General features: G+C 39.8%; 1 protein-coding gene across 2 annotated transcripts in view; it reads right to left on the bottom strand.

Moving 5' to 3' along the window:
* Positions 1 to 19,128, bottom strand: part of commd10 (COMM domain containing 10) — a 74,097-nt gene that overhangs the window by 13,490 nt on the left and 41,479 nt on the right. Inside the window, exons 6-7 of one of the 2 annotated variants that reach the window (XM_018674428.2) lie at positions 7,806 to 7,865; positions 6,818 to 7,407 (exon numbers count right to left, since the gene is read on the bottom strand). In XM_018674428.2, the coding sequence (XP_018529944.1) occupies positions 7,369 to 7,407; positions 7,806 to 7,865 (99 nt within the window). In that variant the 3' untranslated portion in view covers positions 6,818 to 7,368. Of the gene's footprint in view, positions 1 to 6,817; positions 7,408 to 7,805; positions 7,866 to 19,128 lie in introns of those variants that run through there. The other variant, XM_051075147.1, reaches the window with a different exon arrangement.

Below are 19,128 nucleotides of genomic sequence, written 5' to 3'. Positions count from 1 at the left end.
TGCTTGAACTCAGAAACCATTACTGCAGCTCATCTGCAGATGGACAAGCAGCTCCTGGGGCAGAGAAAACAAAGACGTGGGCTAAATTTAGACATGCTGCAGCACAAAGCGAAACGCCACAGAAAATTAGAAGCCAGGCTTCTGCTTAATCAGATGACAACTGACGCTGGTGACACGTTTTGTAATTCAGTGAAATAGATGTCTCATGTAGTCACATCTGGGGCAGATAAAGTAAACTAACTGAAAAGACGAAACTAAACTTTATATGTCAGAAGAGTTCAGAGTCCCCATTGATTTTTAGGGAATGCAGTGTTGAAAGTTGAGGGTCAGTATAAAAGAGGGGACATTGTGGCTGAAGAGGACAGAGGCACAAAGAGTTTTAATAACCCCCTGTCCAGAGGAACACCTTGGTCCTGAAGATACAGAGGAGAAAAGAAGCTTTAAGGGGCTGGGAGTAAAGTGTCTTTATCTGTACAGGAACTGGAGGCTGCTGGGTCAAGTGGGGCTCATGGCTGGGTAGGGTAGATAGTGAGGTTGGAAAGTTGTGGGAGAGCGTTAGTGGGATCATACGGCTGTGAGAAAAGAAGACAAGTTTCACGGAGAAGCCAGGTGTCCCAGTTCATTTCAATAAAATAAAATGAAATCCCATTCAAGTCTGCAACCTTCATATAAACATGCAGGGAAGACACTGGGGTTATAACTTTTTCTGTCTGTGCCCTGCAGCAAGATGCAAACTCTACGAGGATAATAACAGAGTTTAAAAAAGGGAAGAAATATATACAGAATACAGTTTTAGAACAGAAGGGAACAGTGATAATTTGCAAAACATTTGTTTGTGTGCAGACTGACCACAGGTGGGTTATTGGGGCTGAAAGCAGAATGGTCATTTTGGCAGGAAAACAAATAGAGAGCAGCACTGAATATTTGATGCAGCTATTCTACTGGAAATTAACACTGGTGCAGAAAGATGAAAGCCAGGGGAATGATATGTGGCCATTTTAACACCACAGGCACTATCAAAATAGAAAAAATAACTCATGCCCTTAAAATTCAGACAAAAAGTGTGTGAACATACTTTTGCATGCAGCTCAGCGCTGTAGCTCTAGAGACACTGTGTATGATAAGAAGCGTGCATGACAAGGACTCAAAGGGAGAGGAGGTGTCACAAAGAAGCCAGAGATAACAACAGCAGATTTCTACAAAGCAACAAAAGTGACTGAGGTGCAAAGTTCAAAGGAAATATGAATAGATTTTATGTGCAAATTAAAAAAAAATAACAGAATGGGTGTATCTTTGAAGTCTTGACATAGCAGAGCAACTCTGCCCTAACATATACCTAGTACATAACTGAATGCTGGTAAAAACACAAATTTAAAGGTTATAGTGAGGTTTTAAAGTCTTATGTTGAGCTACTGGTTTATATGTTTGCTGTAGATTAAAGTTAGCCACATTCTGCTCTGTTCCATTTAGGCTGAGATTATAACAATACATCCTTTCTGATAGTTAAATCAGACAACAGGCTCTCAAATTACATCCTCAAAATGTCTCAAATGTGTCACAAATAGGCTACAGGGGCAGCATGGTATGCCTCAAGGGTGTGGATTAGACCAAAAGAGTGCCTGTATCTACATTATTACTGATTTATTTCATGGTCAGTACCCCCATTTCTAACTCCAGTGATTGCAGTGTCAGCCCATTTCCACACATCTTTGGACAGAGTCTGATGGCTTGCCAAAAGAACTTGGACTATGTATCCCAAGCAACTCAGTGTATTTAGTCATCCAATTTTAAAATTACTGCACTTGGATTCTGCATAACAGGATAAAACTCCTCACTCACAGGTTCATTTTCTTCTCTTAAAGATCTATTAAATGGTGTCAAAATAAATGTGCCCCGTTATAGAGCTCTGATGGAGCACTGATGCTGGTTAATGGTTGTGCTGATGGGAGAGGCTGCTCTTTTACAGTACAATTATTGCCTAAAATGATACTTCAAAAAATCCAGAGAAAACAAACAAACAAACAAAATCTGCCTCTCATCCAGTCTGGGTGGTTCTTGTTCTTTTTGGCACTACTCTTTTGTTAGTAGATGCTACAAGCTGCTGAAGACATTTATCACATACAGACAAGTGATAGGCAATGTGAAAAGGAGTGTATTGCTAGATATTGAAAGAGATGTTGAGTTTGTGTCTTTGAGATTAGAAAAATAAGTGACTGGGAGGGCTGTAGAAAGCACTTTAGACTCTTAAAAGTACAAAAAATGCTGTTACGTGTCAGCTGCAGGTGAATTTGCCTATCTGCACAAGTACTGTGCAGTGCCTGAAAATGCTTCCAATGCATAACTGCCTTAGGAAATATTATATGGCAGCTGTCAGCTTTTGAAAGTGTTTCACATTTTGCTACATCATGCCTTAACATGCCTCAAGATTTACTCATAAAATCTCTGATCCTCAGCTGTAACACAATCATTCCTTTGCTAATGTGAATGAGTGATGGCTGGTTCCACTTTATAGGCATTTAGTTTCTCCTCAAGGGAAAGTCAAAAATCAGACAGGAATGACATCTATACATTTTGAAATTAATTTTTTGCCTTAGAATTTGACATGGGACTTGGGACTCCATAGCTAACACTCGAGACTAAACAATTCTGTTACCACCAAATTAATACTCTCAAATTACAGTATAATATAATGAACAGGCATGTATTATTTGTCAATCTTTTAAATTACAGTTGCATGTATAGAGCACACCTTTTTCTGATTTCTTTCAGTGGTTTGATTTTACTCATGTTCCAACAAATATTTCAATATACAGTTTCCCATAAGCTGCCATACATCCTTTTGGACATTAACTCAACTGCCATACTGAGTGGGAATACTGGGGATATTGGGGTTCTGGGAATCTGTGAACCATGAGAATGTTTTAAATGAACTACTGCCTCAAACTGGTCATTCCCAATATACTGTAATGTGTATTATAATAAACTGAATACTGGAGACAGTTTTAGAAATGTGGCAAAGGACTGACTAAAGTTCAGTTAGTGTCTTATTATGGCACCACTTTCTGCCAGAGAGCATGGTATTAAATATTTCAATGACCAAGCACACAGAAGAGACAATGGCATGCAAAACAGATTGTTCTTGACACAACACAGATTTATCGTGACTGCCTCTCTGCTATTGTTCACTTTTCATTAGCTGCTCATAGCTTGCTTGTTCGTTGTGAAGGGCTGTTTCCTCATAAAAGCAGACTGGTGCTATCTGTGCAGCTTAATACTGTTGTTGTGACTCTCAGCTGTTGTTCATCTTTTACAAAAGACACTCATGATCATGTCTCCTTTGTCTTTTGAAAACAGGCTGTCAAACAGGCACGAGACAAGCATAGTTACACAGGCAGAGAATGGACACATGAACGTACAGTACACACAGACACATACACACACATGCATACAGTACTTTGTCTGTAGTCCACACACACACTGATCCACACACATTGGTCCTTACAAGTACTTATGAATGTGCTCACAAATGCACACTTCAGTGTTTTGTCAATAGTAGGAGGCCACATTCACACGAATGTTGCTATGTTTAAAAATGCTGTTTGTACAATGATTTCACTGTTCACACCTAAACAGTTACAACTAGAGGTGTTCAGTACATGTACAAACAAGTCACAATAAATCTTCAAACTGAACTGACTATACTGAATCATCATTGCCACTGAACAAATCAGTAGCTTTCAGCAGTGGTGCTTCCCTCACTTGTGCCAACTCAGCTGTGATACATGTTACCTCCTCATTAAAAGCCTATTAAAAGACGATGAAAGCCACAGAAACAATCACAGTCTGATAACTCTGTCATAAACAACATGATGCTGAGATATTAACATCATTTACAGTACTTGTATAGGCTGGGCTACGTTTTACACTGAACTGAACATGACAACTTGGACCAGAAATAGCCTGAATGTACTACAAAGCGCCTTTCAATGGAGAAACATTCACTTATTGATGTGCATACTTCAGTGCCCTTTAATCATGATGTGATGTGACCACTTAGTTTAACAACAAGTCAGTGATTATGAATCTGTGAACTGAATTAAATGAAATTTTTCTAATCAAAGCAATGTATGATTTCCACATCTAATTACATCTCTTCTTCCTTGGCTTTTGGATTGCAAACAACAACAAAACAGTGTATTTCTGTCAAAAATTTGGTAAGAAGGGAAGCCGCACAGAAAGACAATTTTAACAATGCATAGTGGCAAATTTCATACTGAAATCAGTTCAGCTCAATGGCATTACCTCAGTTAGTGTATTTGCTTACTGAACTCAAGTAAATTTGTGTGGCACTTCAACTTAGGTAAACTCCAAAATGCAAATTTGTCCCGGTGACCACTTCCACAGTCGTGATGGTGCTTTCCCTCCAAGCAGACCGCAGAGTCTAAAATTGAGAAAGCATCCAATTTTATATGAATATATAATATATGAATAGGAAGCGCTGTCAATAGCGATTTCTCATTTGATATCTCTGTGGCTAAAACTAAACTGGTCACATCCAGTGGTGGTCCCTGCACAAACTGCAAGTCACTATGTCACTAAACTTCGAATGAATGCTGCCATTTTTCTAGTATAGCAGTTAACAGGGTAAATGTTGCGTTGCCCCTGACTTTCTCTATGTTTGCTTAATTTGGGTTTCTGTTTGGCTCAACAGCAGGCGTTATCATGGAAACATCTTACTATTAAAATGTTCATTTGGTGGGAAACACCCACTTAAAATGGAAGGCCAGAATGAGTAAATACAAAGATGTGTTTTCAGATTTATCCACATTATTGTGGCTAGTGAACAATGGGTTCAATTGTTTGTTTGCTTTTGTGTATCCTAGAAGCCAGCTATCAATGTCTGTCATCTGTGGCCAATCTCTGTCGGCCCTGTAGGACCACAGCCACATACTGAGGTAAGTCCATTAGACACTTATTAAAACTGGAAAAGGACCGGACCCCCCAACTAGACGCTCTGCGAAAACCACTGCGCTTTGGATATGTGTGCTTGTGTGGTGTCCGGCCAGACTTCGTTTGCCTCATCACACACACCAGAGCATGCAAACAGCTTTGACAAGTACATGCAGAGACACAACTCACCAGACATAAGTACACAAACTCAGACACACACTACCCCTATCGCTCTCATTGGGACGCTGTGTGCTGTGTTCTGCCGGATCTCAGTGTGAGTCTCAGTGTGTGAGTCTCTTTTTTCTCTTCTTTTTTTCCAGGCGGCCATCTCTGCTCTGCCTTGCCATCTGTTCTCCATGCTGCGGAACACGGTGCTCCCTCTGGCTGCAGGCGTTTTCACATGGTGGCAAAAATTGTCAATTGGAGTAGGAAAAAAAAAAAGCACTCAAGACTGTTTAGTCAGTCATTGAGTAATTTTCCAATTTTGCACAACAGATTTTAGAGTATCAAAAAATGTTTTTAATAATATTTTTGCCCAAATGTGTGTGGCTATGTACCTACTTGGGTGCTCATTTATCTATTCATGTTCTGCTCAAGGTTTACTCTCAGTTTTGTAGGAGGAAAAGAAAGTGCTGACGGTTGTCTCTTTTCTTGGTGTATTTCACTACCATTGGATATTTTAGTAGCTCGGACGTTGGCAGCTGTATGGAAGGTTCCCATAGTGAAGTTAGTGGTGACATCATCCATTTTACAAGGTTAAAGTGGAAGTGACTTTGTTAATTGGTTTAATGTCTATTTATGTTTTTATGTTCTCTCTACATGCTGATTATTCCATTAATTAACACAGCTTATCGCCTGCTAAGGTTAAACACAAAGGCAACAGAACCAAATGGGAACACAGTCAGCAATAATTCTGCTGACTGAGGTGTAACTTTTTGAAATGGAAATTTAGTTTGTGAATTTGTGAACAATTTTCTAGGTCTACAAGTAGTTTGATAAGAAAGAGGGACTTCATTTATGCACCATGACCTCAAGGTGTTCACAGGCCAAATAGGATATATAATACCAACAGCGTGTTCTGCGTGTGCCTCCTGGTAGGATGTGTCAAGAATACTACCAAAATTAAACATCAGAGAGGCATCCTGATCATATCCACAGACCACCTCAACTGGCTCATTCCAAATGTTTGAGGTCCTCACACTCTGCCTTAAAATGAGTTCAGACACCCAGTGAAGAAAACTCATTTTGGCCCATCTAATGATTGTGTCCATAAAAATCACAAACTGAAACAATTTTGCATTGGTTATTGTATGCTAATAAATAAACATGTCATTATTGACTTATAATTTGAAAAGGTCATGTGACAATAGCTGGAAAATAAGCAAGGTCACTGAGGTCATTCACAGGTTGCACTCAATCGTTCACAACAAACAAACAACAGATAAACAAATGAAAAAAGAAAGCTAGAGAGAGAGAAGTATAATTCATAGTTCCTTTTCTGAGTTCAGAGGGAATATAAAGCCCACTCAAGAGCAGAGCCAGTGGACAGATCTGACAGGTTTGGGTTTTACTAAATCTGCATTGGACTACAACACCTGGGATTCTGGAAACTTCTAAAGGTTTCATTCAAAGTGAGGAAGAGAGGGAACATTCTCACACCCACACAAAAGGGAAGACAGATGCATCAACAAGGACGTAGTCATGCACCCATCTACACATACACAATACAGAACACAATACACACACACACACACATACATACGCTGGAGGTCCGCTGTGCCTCCCAGAACTCCCATCTGTTGAACCAGCAGTCCAGGTTGGTCTTAATGAGAAATAATGAGCCTTCACTAAATAACAACAGCTTGGATGGATTTCACCTCCAATTCAGATTTTATTAGAATGGCATTCATTCTCCAAGTTACAAAATTCATCGCTTTCAAGTCAAAATTAAATTCTGACTTTTTACTTCCTTTTTCTCTCGGTATGCATCTGTTTTGAAGATCACTGACTATTGGCACATTTAAACACTTTTTTATAACTTTTTTATATCCCTGCAATCAAACAGTACTTACTCACTGCAGGTTATAGAAAAATGTTACTATGAAACTTATTTATACTGAAAAAGGTAATTTTTCCACCATCTCCTTGATGAAGACATAAAAATTGAAAGCACAATGAGATTTATCACACGGACCTCCCTCAGTTCTGAGCACAAACCTCGATTAAATGGGGCTCAAAAAGAGAGAGAAACTCCTGTCTACAAATTTTTGACATTTTTCTCTAATAAATCAGAGGAAGAATGGAATTGCTAGGCTTCTAACAGCTGGCATATCTGTCAGCAAAAACACTAACAATGTGTGAGTGTGTGTGTGTCTGTTTGTATGAATGTGTGTATGGTTGTACAAAGAGCACCAGGCATCAAGTCAAGGAATCCAACTGGCCTTGTACGATTTCAAGCTGGAAGAAAGAGAAGAAAAGGTTGAGTTTTTGGGAAAAAGAAGAAAACACACACACACAGACGCTCACATGAAAAGGATAAAAAAGCCAGAAAGAGAAAGAAAAAGAGAGAGACGGGTGCTACAAAATGTATCTAAGCATGAGGGAGACATGCAGGTAGATGGATTTGGTCACGGCAATGTCTGCCAATCAGGATAAAATGCGACATGGAGGACAAGCGCTGAAAGACGGGGACATACGCACAATGTAATTTAAGTCCATGTGAGACTGTCAATGCGGGTTTGATTTCTTAAGCAAGGTTAGTGCTTTCAGTCCTTAATGGGTTAGGATTAGAGGTTAGGGTTATACCATGCATGTATGCACCACACGCACATGCACACAAACACTGGAAAGCATACCTTGTTGTAGAACTCAAGCAGCTCCTGGTGGCTGAACTCAACAAAGACATTTTCCTGAACCTGGAGAGAGAGACAGAAAGAGACACACAGAGAGATGGGTATGGTTAGAGAGCATCAGAGAGGCATAGAAGTGAGGGCAACAAGCCATTCAGCAAATACATTCAGAGAAGTAGAACTGCAACAGAGCTGAGGATAAAAATGCAACGATAAGAGCAAATGCATAAGAGTTATGACCAAGACTTCTTCTCCCGTCAGCTTCTTGTGCTTTCTATAAAAACCTTCATTAATTATTACTGCTCTCTGGTCGGTATGTACTATCCTCTAAGTGTTATCCATCAGGGTGTTTAAAAATACACTGAAGCTGACGTCACTGTCCACTAACTCATGCTAAGGAAACCCATCACTCTTTTTCCATTTGATTTGGTTTACTTTTAAAAAGTTGAGACAGGCCAAATGCTCAACGTAACACAACACAACACATGCAAGTGCAACAGTCATGTAGAAAATTAGCTCACTGTGGTTCTCTGTATAAACCATTTTTTGGCTTGATGTACTGAACTTATTTTATCCTGAAAGTTCACTTTCCCATGCTTTATCTTAAAAACAACACAAACTGTCTTGTCCATCTGATAAAGAAAAAAGATTCATTTAGAATACAAGGAAAAACTTTTACATTTAGTGTGGATTTTTATATCTGACTGAAAAAGACAAAAGAAACAGTCCAGTGTTATTTATAAGTATATTAAACAAATATTTTTTCAGATAGAGCATATATACGAATCAAATCGATGTTAATATAATGGAACAATTTATGATTTTAAATCAGTTTTCAGTGACATGACAAATACTGTAACAATTATAACTAACAATGTATTGTAAGACAGTGTAAATTGTTTCACTCTTTGCTTATTCTTAGGTTCCCCTGGGAGACAAAACTATCAGAGGAAGCGAGGTTGCACAGAAAAACATAAGAAACCAAGGGCAATCATCACTGGACTGCTATCATCATCGTCATCACCCCATCAGAAAAGAAGGCTCAACAATAAACCACCCACATGAGCGGCCGTAATGGCGAGCCACTTTATCAACACCCATCATTGAGAAAATAGCTATAATATGCGAAATGCTTTCTGGGCAGCACAGAAGGAGAAGGGCAGTCTTGTAGCGAACCAAAGTACACTCAGTGCTGTCACGCTGATTGTTGATAATGGCACTGAACTCCTAGCACCAACAAGGAGGACAGAAGAGGGCAGGAGGAAAAGATGGAAGGAGTGCAAAGTGATAAAGATGGACACAAAGAAAGACACAAACAGACAAAAAAAGAAATAAATCTCTGCTGAAAGACACTAAACCCATCAAGTGAGTTGTCCAATTGTACTCTCGTGTGTACAGCTCTCCTCCCTGCAGCTTGGTGCTTAGAGACTAAATGGAGCTTCAGGGCTTGAAGCTAACTGGCTGGTTGGCTGGTTGGGTGGGTGGAGGAAGGCCATGTGTCACGGCAAATTAATAACAGAGATATTAATTAGAAGCAACGTTAAAAGTCCATAAAGGAGAGCACAGAGGGAAAATGTTATCTCTTGTCAAAGCATCTCGGCTCTGCAGCACAAGGAGAATGTAGGGCAGCCTTGAGTGATGCAAGGACAGCCTCTGCACGACAGGTAATAAAACAGCTTATTTAGGTGTTGTTAACAAGTAATCAGAAATGAAAAGAAGATGCACATCAAAGTAGTTCTGCAAGGCGATAAATAAGTTCTCAGAGGAGACAAGGCATTGTTAGGAAATGATTTGATTTAAAAAAAAAAATAGGGCATGCAGTAAAATAAGCTGAATAAAGAACACACCCTGTGTTTCTAAAACCATTGATCTCATACACAGTTCACAATACTCCATTTTCTATTGATCTCCGCTGTGGCAAACACTGTTGTAATGAGGGGAAACCAGTGCTGCATAATTATTTATTTGGGTTAATGGTCTTTGGTGAGCTGGGGTCACAGTAACAGTCCAAGCCAAGCTGGAAAAAGAAATAAACACTCGTCAGCCAACTGAGCTGTCTCTATTACTGTCTGACAGAGGTGAGACAAGGGGCAACTGAAAATGCAGTTTCAGTGTGTGAAATATGATGTCGATCAAAACTAAGCAACAATAAAGTGAAGACAACAAAACCAGACAGTAACGCTTCCTGTCTGTTACACAGGGGTTGAGGATGAAAGTGTGTTTGTGCTTTCGTGAATGTGAGATTGACAGTGTGTTCTGATGAGAATTTCCAGGCACTGCTGGTTGTGTGTGTGTGTGTGTGTGTGTGTGAGAGTGAGAGAGAGAGAGAGAGAGAGAGAGAGAGAGAGAGAGAGAGAGAGAGAGAGAGAGAGAGAGAGAGAGAGCAAAGTAGTGTTTTGTCTTGGGAACGTACGCACAAGGGTGAATGTCTGTGTGTGTGTGTGTGTCTGTCTGTCTGTCTATGTGTGTGTGCTTGGCCCATCCCATTGTTCCTCAGGGTTGAGATTTTGCCAGGCAGTAACCCAACAAGGCTCTGACAGATCTAGGCTAACACTAATGGGGATAGGATGCATCATCCTCATCATCACAGCCCTATACTAGCAGTGTGCGTGCAAATACACACACGCATATAGATACACGTCTTATCTATCTCAGAGCCAAAATCCTGTGTGTCAGAATACAGAAGACAGGATTAACCCATGAAGATAATCATGAATTCACTTGCATCTGGTGTTCCATATGCACTACAGTATATTATTATAATATAGGCTGAATACCAAGGGAGATACAACACATAAGAAAGAATGAAATAACAAAAGAAAAATAAACTCATAAAATAAAAGCAAGGAAACTTCTCCAAACTCATCTCTTAATAACTGCTGGAATCTGGGACTAAATATTCAGTTGCAGTTCTTGATACGAGCGACAGTAGCTTTAGACAAGCTTTAGTTGTACATTATACAATAAAGATGGGCCAGCAAAGTCAGGGAGAGACAATTGTGAGAGAAGCTCTTTAGGGATTACAGCATAACTCAACCTGATACCCGATAACACGATGTCCATTGGTTATCAATTATAATAACATTGTGCTCATCAAGTTACTCTGTAATCTGGCAATGTGACAACATAACTAAAAAGAAGTCAGACTGAGTAAAAAGCACAAGTCACACAGTCAGGATCTAAACAAACTACCAAGGTTACTTATTAGCAAAACTGTCTGTTGTAAAGCACAATCAAAAGTTACAGACCAACTGCATGCTTCAACTTTGACTAAATGCACCATGGTTGTGCAATAAACTATTACTACTAGCATTTCAGGTGTGTTCACTTGGAAATCAAAAGGTAGATCATGTGTCAGCACCACCCTGGGGTTGGCTTTTTTTTTTTTTTTTTGGTGAAATGTCTCAACAACTGTTGAGTTGCCATGAAATTTGGCACAAATATCTATTGTGCGCAGAGGGTGAACCCTAATAACTCTGGCAGTCCCTTGACATTTTATCTGGAGCCAACAGCTCCACATGTGCAAAATGGATTGGCATAAATTTTAGACTTTTTGCCTAATGCCACCTGCAGTTCGATATTTATAGTTCAAAGTGAAATATCTGGAAGAGTGTTCCAGGCAATTTAATCCAGACATTCATGGTCTTGGTGAACTTTGGAGGTCTCCTGAATTTTCATCTGGCATCATCCTCAGGTCAAAATTTATATTCCTCCAATACCTTGGGTTATCTGTCTAACAGGTCTGATCAAGATCCAGGTAGAAATATAATAAACCAGACTTTTGCTTTAAATAAATTGGTGCACTCTCCCTAAAGCTCAAGGAGTAACTTATCTGGTGTCATGGATTAACAACCTGAAACTGCTGCACTGATGTTAAGAGGAGACCAATTTTATTATTCTTAAGCTTTAAGAGGTTTTTCTGTTCTTGTGTGAACCGATCACTGTATTCTAACTGATGAAAAAAGTGACACATTCAGAAAGCTGCGCTTTTATCCCATCAAGTGGTTACTGGTGTCAGTAATGTCAGCTTAAGCAAGATCGAGGTGTACAGCATTGAGCAGCGTTATTCTCATACCACAAGGAATCTTTGTGAATGGAGCTGTATGGATGCAAAAGGCACTCTTCATCAATTATTTGCTTCAGTGCAATAAAGGACAGCTTGGATTTGAAACACTTGTCAAAGCAGTGAAATTTTTTTGCAGAGTGCTTCATAGAAACTGAATTCCTTACTTCTCACTGATAAAAGTGAAGACAGGCAGGGCGGGAATAAGGAAAGGGAAAGGGAGTGGAAGATGACAAGGAAGAGAGATTGACAGAAACAAAGAGGGGAGGAGAGAAATAGAAATAGACATACAAGAGGATTGAGCGGCAACGTGAAAGAGAATGCGAAGAGACACAATGACAGAGAATGAGTGCTTAACTAAAAGAATGAAAAATCTGTGATAACCCAAGAGAGCTTTCATTGCAACAAAAAAAACAAAAAAAAAACAAAAGCATCTCAAACATCAAACTACAAAAAAATCCACTGACACAAAGAATGTGTCTTACATGAAGAAAATTAACTTCAAATAGGATATAACAACAAAACTATCTATAACTGTCTATAACTTCATAGAGCGAGGGAAAGAGAGATGGGACAACACTTTTTTAGCGCCTGTGTGAAACTGTCTGCTGGGTGAAGCAATCTTGAAATATGCATGAAAAAAAGTCAATACCAGACAGACACGAAGTGAAGCAAATCAGGCTCAAGTGTCGACAAGTGCCACTCAATCTTCTGCAGTATAGTCAAATGACATGTCCCTGTGTGAAAGTTTGTGAATGTCATGGAGAAAGGTAGAAAAGTTTCTGAGTTATACTGTATGTTTGCGTAGACGGCACTGAGTGGATCAACATGTAAGAATTTAAACCCTGCTCTCACTGTGTTGCATGCTCTTACAGGAGTCTTACATTTGAAGACACCACTCCACAGAACAAGGAAAAACAAGATTTGATTCATTTTTATCATTATTAAAGGACATTGTTATTGTGTCCTCTCTTGATTATATACCTTTTTTTATGATATTTTATACATTATATCTTTCTTCTTATCTCCCTCTTGCTTCTTTGATTAAAGCACATTGTAATTTCTGTTTGGGGGGGTTTGTTTGCTTGCTCGCATGCATGTATCATTTTTTACTAGTTGCTGCAAACTCCCTCTTTTAGTCTGAGGCGGCTGTTTCTCCGGGAGGACAGAAGCAGGTGTTCAGACTGTTAATAGCCTTGAATAAAGAAAAAGCAAGGGGCTGCGGTGGTGTAGGTGTGCTGCTACAGGTACAGCAATAGGAGATTAAAAAAAGGGTCCAGAACCCCGTTTGAGTTATACATCAGTCTTTTGAGACTTATCAGACAGAATACAATGAGATATAATTTCACTGTACTGATGATGAACTAAACAGAGGAATACTCTGTTGACATTCCAAACTAATCTTCTGGGTATACAATCTTGCATGTACTTGGGTGAAGGATGTTGCACTGTGTTTAAAAAAAAACAAAAAAAAAAAAAACAATTGTTGTCAAATGACACTGCTTTTTTTTTTTTTTTTTGCACACTGTGTTAGACCCCCTGCTGTGCCCATGCAGATGCAGTAGTCTTGTGCAATGAATGAAGAGGCAGCATACATTCAGAGTCTGAACACAGCTTGACCCCTCCCATGGTGAGGTCCATGCTGGAACGACTAAGTGGTGCAGTGACTACAATGCGATTACCCTCATCAACTTCCTACACTGCAAACACAGCCAACTGTGTCTATAGGAGTATCCAGCCAAGTCAGAACTATAACAGGTGGGAAACAAAACCAGGTCACTTCTAGGGTGGACAAGTGTTTTTTCTCTGTGCTACCTAGGCATCCATGTGGAGCTTTTGTAACCTAGAGTTTGTCACTTCATCCAGAACCTATGTCTCACTCACATTGGGTCTTAACTAGCAGAAAAAACAAGATGACTGGAAAAAAAGATCCACATCCTACTGGTAGTTACACAGTGTAAAGTTAATTTTTTAGGCCTGCATATATCCCACTTGGGATCACAAATGGCATAAATGTTTCAGCACATGCATTGAATCCACTGATTTTGGCAGTTCAGCTCAGTATTTAAAATTAAAATGATATTTATGCTAAATGCAAAAATGCATAAAATGTGCTTCAGTCTGTCTCTGCTCTACTAAAATGAATAAACATATTCACATTTGGGTGTGAAAGGTCAGAATTAAAAGATATCATTCTGCTTTCCCGCCTCTGTCAACATGACACCGGCACAACATTAAATCAGCATCAAAACAAAGGGTTACTGTAATTTTGCCAGCTCAAGTGCTCCGAAGACGGGGAATATAGTACATTACAGGTCCTCTGTGACTTTGCTACATTATATGTCTTCTAATGGCTATGAGGTCTTTGACAGTTTGTCCAATTGGAGCTCTCGGCCGTTGCCTAGTTGTTGACTTTTGCCTGACAGAGAGAAATCTTGACAGTGAAAGACAAAGAGACAGAGAGGAAGGCGAAATGCACAGGAGGCTGAGCTGTCGGATTTTGGCATCCCCTTATCCCTCCTACTCTCAATACACACACTCATAACAAATACACACCCTTCCTTTTCCTGCCTTCTTTATTGTAATGTATACACACACACACAAGTACACACTTCTCTGTTTTTTTGGCATGGCAACACATCCTGACCATTATTAATTAATAAAAAATAAAAAAAAAACTACAACCCCCGCTCGCACACTCTTATCTTGCCATGCACGCACATCTTCACAAAAATCTGATGACTGGTCTGATAGACTGTACTATCTTTCTATCTGGTATATCAGCTTGTCTTCATGCCTGACTACTTCCCTGTCTGTCGGTCAGCTTACAGCAACCACAGTATATGTGTCAGTACTGTTTGTCAGTTAGCTTACAATACATGCGTGTCTGTCAGCCTGTCTGCCTGTCCTCCTCTCTGTCTTTGTGCCAGCCTATATTCACAAGCTTCCCTGGCTGTCTGAGCTGCTTTCTGCCATCTTGCTGAAGGATGATCAGCAGGGGTTATTTTATGAGGACATGAGGAGGGGTGTCTGTCACTGGGTATGCACACAGGGGACAGCACAAATAAAACTGTGGCATGAAGACACCGGGTAATATTTATAATTATGTGGAATAAATTGGCATTTTCATCAGCGCTGGCTTTCTTTTTTTCCCCATCAGAAATGAAGTGAGATGAAAATGTTTTTCATAACTGAAGTTAAGCTGACATTATTGAGAAACCATACATCTGTAGCATAGATGTAAAAACAACAACTAATTGAGACATCAAGCAAGTGTGGCCTCACTTTGCTTGTATTTAATGGTGTGTTTGGTGTGCTTGAGGATGCATGTGTTTGTGTGCGTTCAGCTGTTCAGCTGTCTGTCGCTAAAAACAGATTCTCTGACAAAGGCAGCTGTGCTGTCAAAACACAGTCTTTTAATGTCTCAATAAAGATTTTTGTTGCTTGCGTCAGTGCTACAGGTGTGCTGCCTCCTCTTTTATGTTGTGAGTGTTTCTGTCCACATGTCTGTGCCTAATCAACACTGTTGAGGTTAGCCTAGTAGTTTGTAGCCACCTGATTCAGTGTGGAGGAGGAACGCAGATGGGGAATTGGAGACAGGTCAAAGGTTCATCTGAGGAGAAAAATGAATATGAAATTGGTTTAAGCATTATGCTGAGTTTAATTAATAGCTTTCTACTCATTATGGCACACTAATCAAACAAAACACAATATATAATATATCTAATATGTTCTGTAACTATGTTTTACAAACAAGATGAGGGTGGCACAATGAGGCAATTACAGTATGGCAACTCGTGATCCCCAAAACATTTAAAATGTCATGATCTATTAGAACCAGTGTTTCTCAAACTAAGGGATGCTGCTGGGTATTCCCTCAGCTAGTTACCTGACAGGCTATTTTGAGTGTGTGTATAAACCTTACAGACTATCAGCATTTGGACTGGATTTAGTGTAAAGTGAATTAATTTACAACTAAGTTGTTGATAGTAGGTGTAATAAGACTTTGTAGTTTCATAAGGAGCCAACCACTGAGAGGAGGTTTATCTAACAAAACATAGATTACTTTCTCCAGCAGTTACTACTCTGTGGTACTTTGATGTTTTAGTTTACCCACTTTCCCTTAACCTTAACCTTCCTGAAGGTCCAATTAAATTAATTCATACCGTAGACAAAACAGAAATTTCCATCCGTGACAACCTGGCAAACTTCTACTGATGAAGATCATGTGTTAGGATCGAAAGTCCCTGCAGAACTTAATGAAGCTTCAGGTGAGATTGTTTTGCCAGTTCCCAGGATGTTTTGCAACCTCTGAGAGAACAGGACTAAACTTACTGCATGTAACTCTAAGTGTAGGTGGAGAGAGCGTTAGTAACAACCAGAGTTTTCCAATCGAGAAAACATGACCTTTTGTTGTCTGTGGATGCTCCAGGCAGAAAAAGAAACTGTATTTTCTCTGCCTCTTGCATGGCAGATTTCCCACATAGGATTAGCATAATGGAGAGTCTGAAACCTTTGACTTTTATGCAGAAACCTGTAACCTGATGTGCAGTAGCTGATCAACTTGCCACATCACTTACACCACTGTATGTTTGGTTGGGTATCCATATGTATGATGTAACAATGAAAAATAAAATTGGCCCTGAAGTTAAATGAGCATCTTCAGTAGCTCGGGATCTCTTAACTATACCAGTCCACAATATTCAGCTCTCATGTGTCAGTTTCTCAAAACCATTCAGTCAACACTGCGGCCAGTAGCTTTACACAGAACTATAATGTGCCAGTCAACAACAACAAAAAGAAATCAATAGTCCAAAAACAACCATGTTTAATCTTCCCATGACCCTTTGAGCGCAGACTTGTTCAGAAAAATAGCCCGCAGGAGCCACATATGCACTGTGCATTGATGCTGAAAGGGAGGCACCATGAACTGGTATCCACATCCACAACAGTGCCCTGTAGCCATCGCACTAGCAACAGACTTGGAACCTCAAAACGTCAGCCATTCACTAAAAGCCTGTCAACGACAACAAATAAGAACTGTCAAAGCCAAACACTAGAAACTGTCAATCACCTCTGGTATTTATAACAGAAATCAGCAAAAGTAGATATGTGCTCACACATGCCAGGCCCACACAAACACACTGACACAGTCTTAGAGAAGAGAAGAGAAGAGAAGAGAAGAGAAGAGAAGAGAAGAGAAGAAGAAAGAGAAGAGAAGAGAAGAGAAGAAGGGAAGAGAAGTTATTTTCCAAACCTCTGTCAGACTTATGCAAGAGATGACATGATGGAAAACCCTTCATGTACAGTAAGGGGCCTCCCAAGAACATATAAAGGAGCCAACATGTCACTCAGTCTTTCTAATTTCTATGATTTGGAGAAAACACCTGGGAGTGAGCTGGCCCAGAACATTCCATCAGTCTGAATATTTTATCTCTCTGAACTTTTTGTTCCTTTTTCAACGGGCCTTTTGATAATGCTCTCATTCTATCTAAACTCTGAAAACCACAGGGAGTAAATAATAGCATAGAGGAGTGGAGTGTATGCTGCTACACCAGGGGAGACAGTGGGAACTTTGACAACAATCAAAAGAAAAACAAGGCAGGCAAAGCAATAAACAAACTGGAGCTTTTGCTTTGTTTTGTGTTAAGATAGGAGATGGGAGGAGGCAGCAGGTTCCAGGCCAGACAGGATGCATTCCTGAACACACACTAGGATACACACTCACATCACTAACTATCCCACACCACACACACACACACACACACACACAAAAGGCTGCACATATACTGAACACTCATGGGCTTGTATATACACAAGCATGCATGGGTATAGGCCCACACATCCAACAACTAATAACCACACACAACGCAATGCAAGGGCAAGTGACACACACACACTCAAACGTATGCACACATCAAACACTAATTTGCACACAGTGGTTCCCATGGATATAAGTGGATGTTATTTAACACTCAAAATAAAAATAAATTGTCAATGTTTAGCTTGTTTTGGTCAAGTCTGCATTCATACTACATAGAAGCTGAACATTTCAAGCATTTATACAAACTACTGCAACTGCTTATTCATCAATCCGGCTTATAGCTAAATATTTCAACCATTTATCAATTTCTTTTAATTAATTATTTCAACTCTATCCATTATCTTTAGCATATGTTTATCAATTAGCTAACATTTCGCCAACTCTCTCAAGTGTTTATTCCTTATTTCTAGCCCACTATAAAACTATTTATTCATCAGTTGTTGTAACTATTGTAAATTTACTAGATAATTACTTGAGCTTTTCACACACACACACGGGCAACTGCAGATGGTTGGGAATCATTGCACTAAAATACATAAATCACAAGTTTGCAGACACACGCATAAATACATTGCTGCCTGTCTGTGACCTCCATCCTGTCACATACACCTTGCTGTTTCACAGTCATTTCCCTCAGGCTATAACAGCATGAGGGGAGGTCTTCCTCTGTCTCCCTCTGCCTGTTGAGGTGATTCTGTTTCCCTGTCCCTGTCGTTGGCAAGATGCATCACCCTCTCTTGATGTATTCCTTCTCTTTATCTCTGTAACTTGCCTCAGCTCCTGTCTCCCCTTGCATTAAGTGACGTCTTGTTATAAACAGCCCATCAGTGAGCTGTCCATCCGTAGCCTGGCTGTGGACTGACATTTATTAAGAGTCAGCTTTGCCTGCAGTCTCCCTGCTTCTCTCTGCATCCCCACATGAATACAGAGAACCAATTAGAGAAGGAACAGGGCATATGTCTACATGCTCTGAGAGGCTAGGCCACAAACACAAACAAACACACAGAGATGGCAGACAGACAGAGGGATGGATGAAGGAGGAGAAGGAGACAAAGACAGAAAGAAAGATGAAGACGAGAGGAAAGAAGTTCAGCTAGGAGAGCTCCTTTGAGGAACACCATGTTAACCATAAACTTTCAGTGAAATGGGAGCACTACCTACTGTGCTTAATGACTGCTGTAACAAAGGCAGAAGACAATAAGTGTGTTGTGAATAAAACTGACATAACAAACTTGCTAAATAAACACACAACACCTTTATTCAAGACATTAAACACGCTGAGACACCCTGCACAGTCAAATTGTACAGCAAACTCTCATTCAACAATGATGAGCCTTGACATTTACAAGCAGCAGGAGGCAGCTACTGGGGCTAAACAAATAACATCCTCAATGGTGGGCTGAACAGGACGACAGCTATTTTGCCTATTGGTTTTGTCTCAC

This window comes from Lates calcarifer, linkage group LG13, assembly GCF_001640805.2.
Source record: "Lates calcarifer isolate ASB-BC8 linkage group LG13, TLL_Latcal_v3, whole genome shotgun sequence".
Lineage (NCBI taxonomy): Eukaryota > Metazoa > Chordata > Actinopteri > Centropomidae > Lates > Lates calcarifer.
Note: the sequence above shows the minus strand (reverse complement) of the source record. Positions and strands in the feature narration are given on the sequence as shown.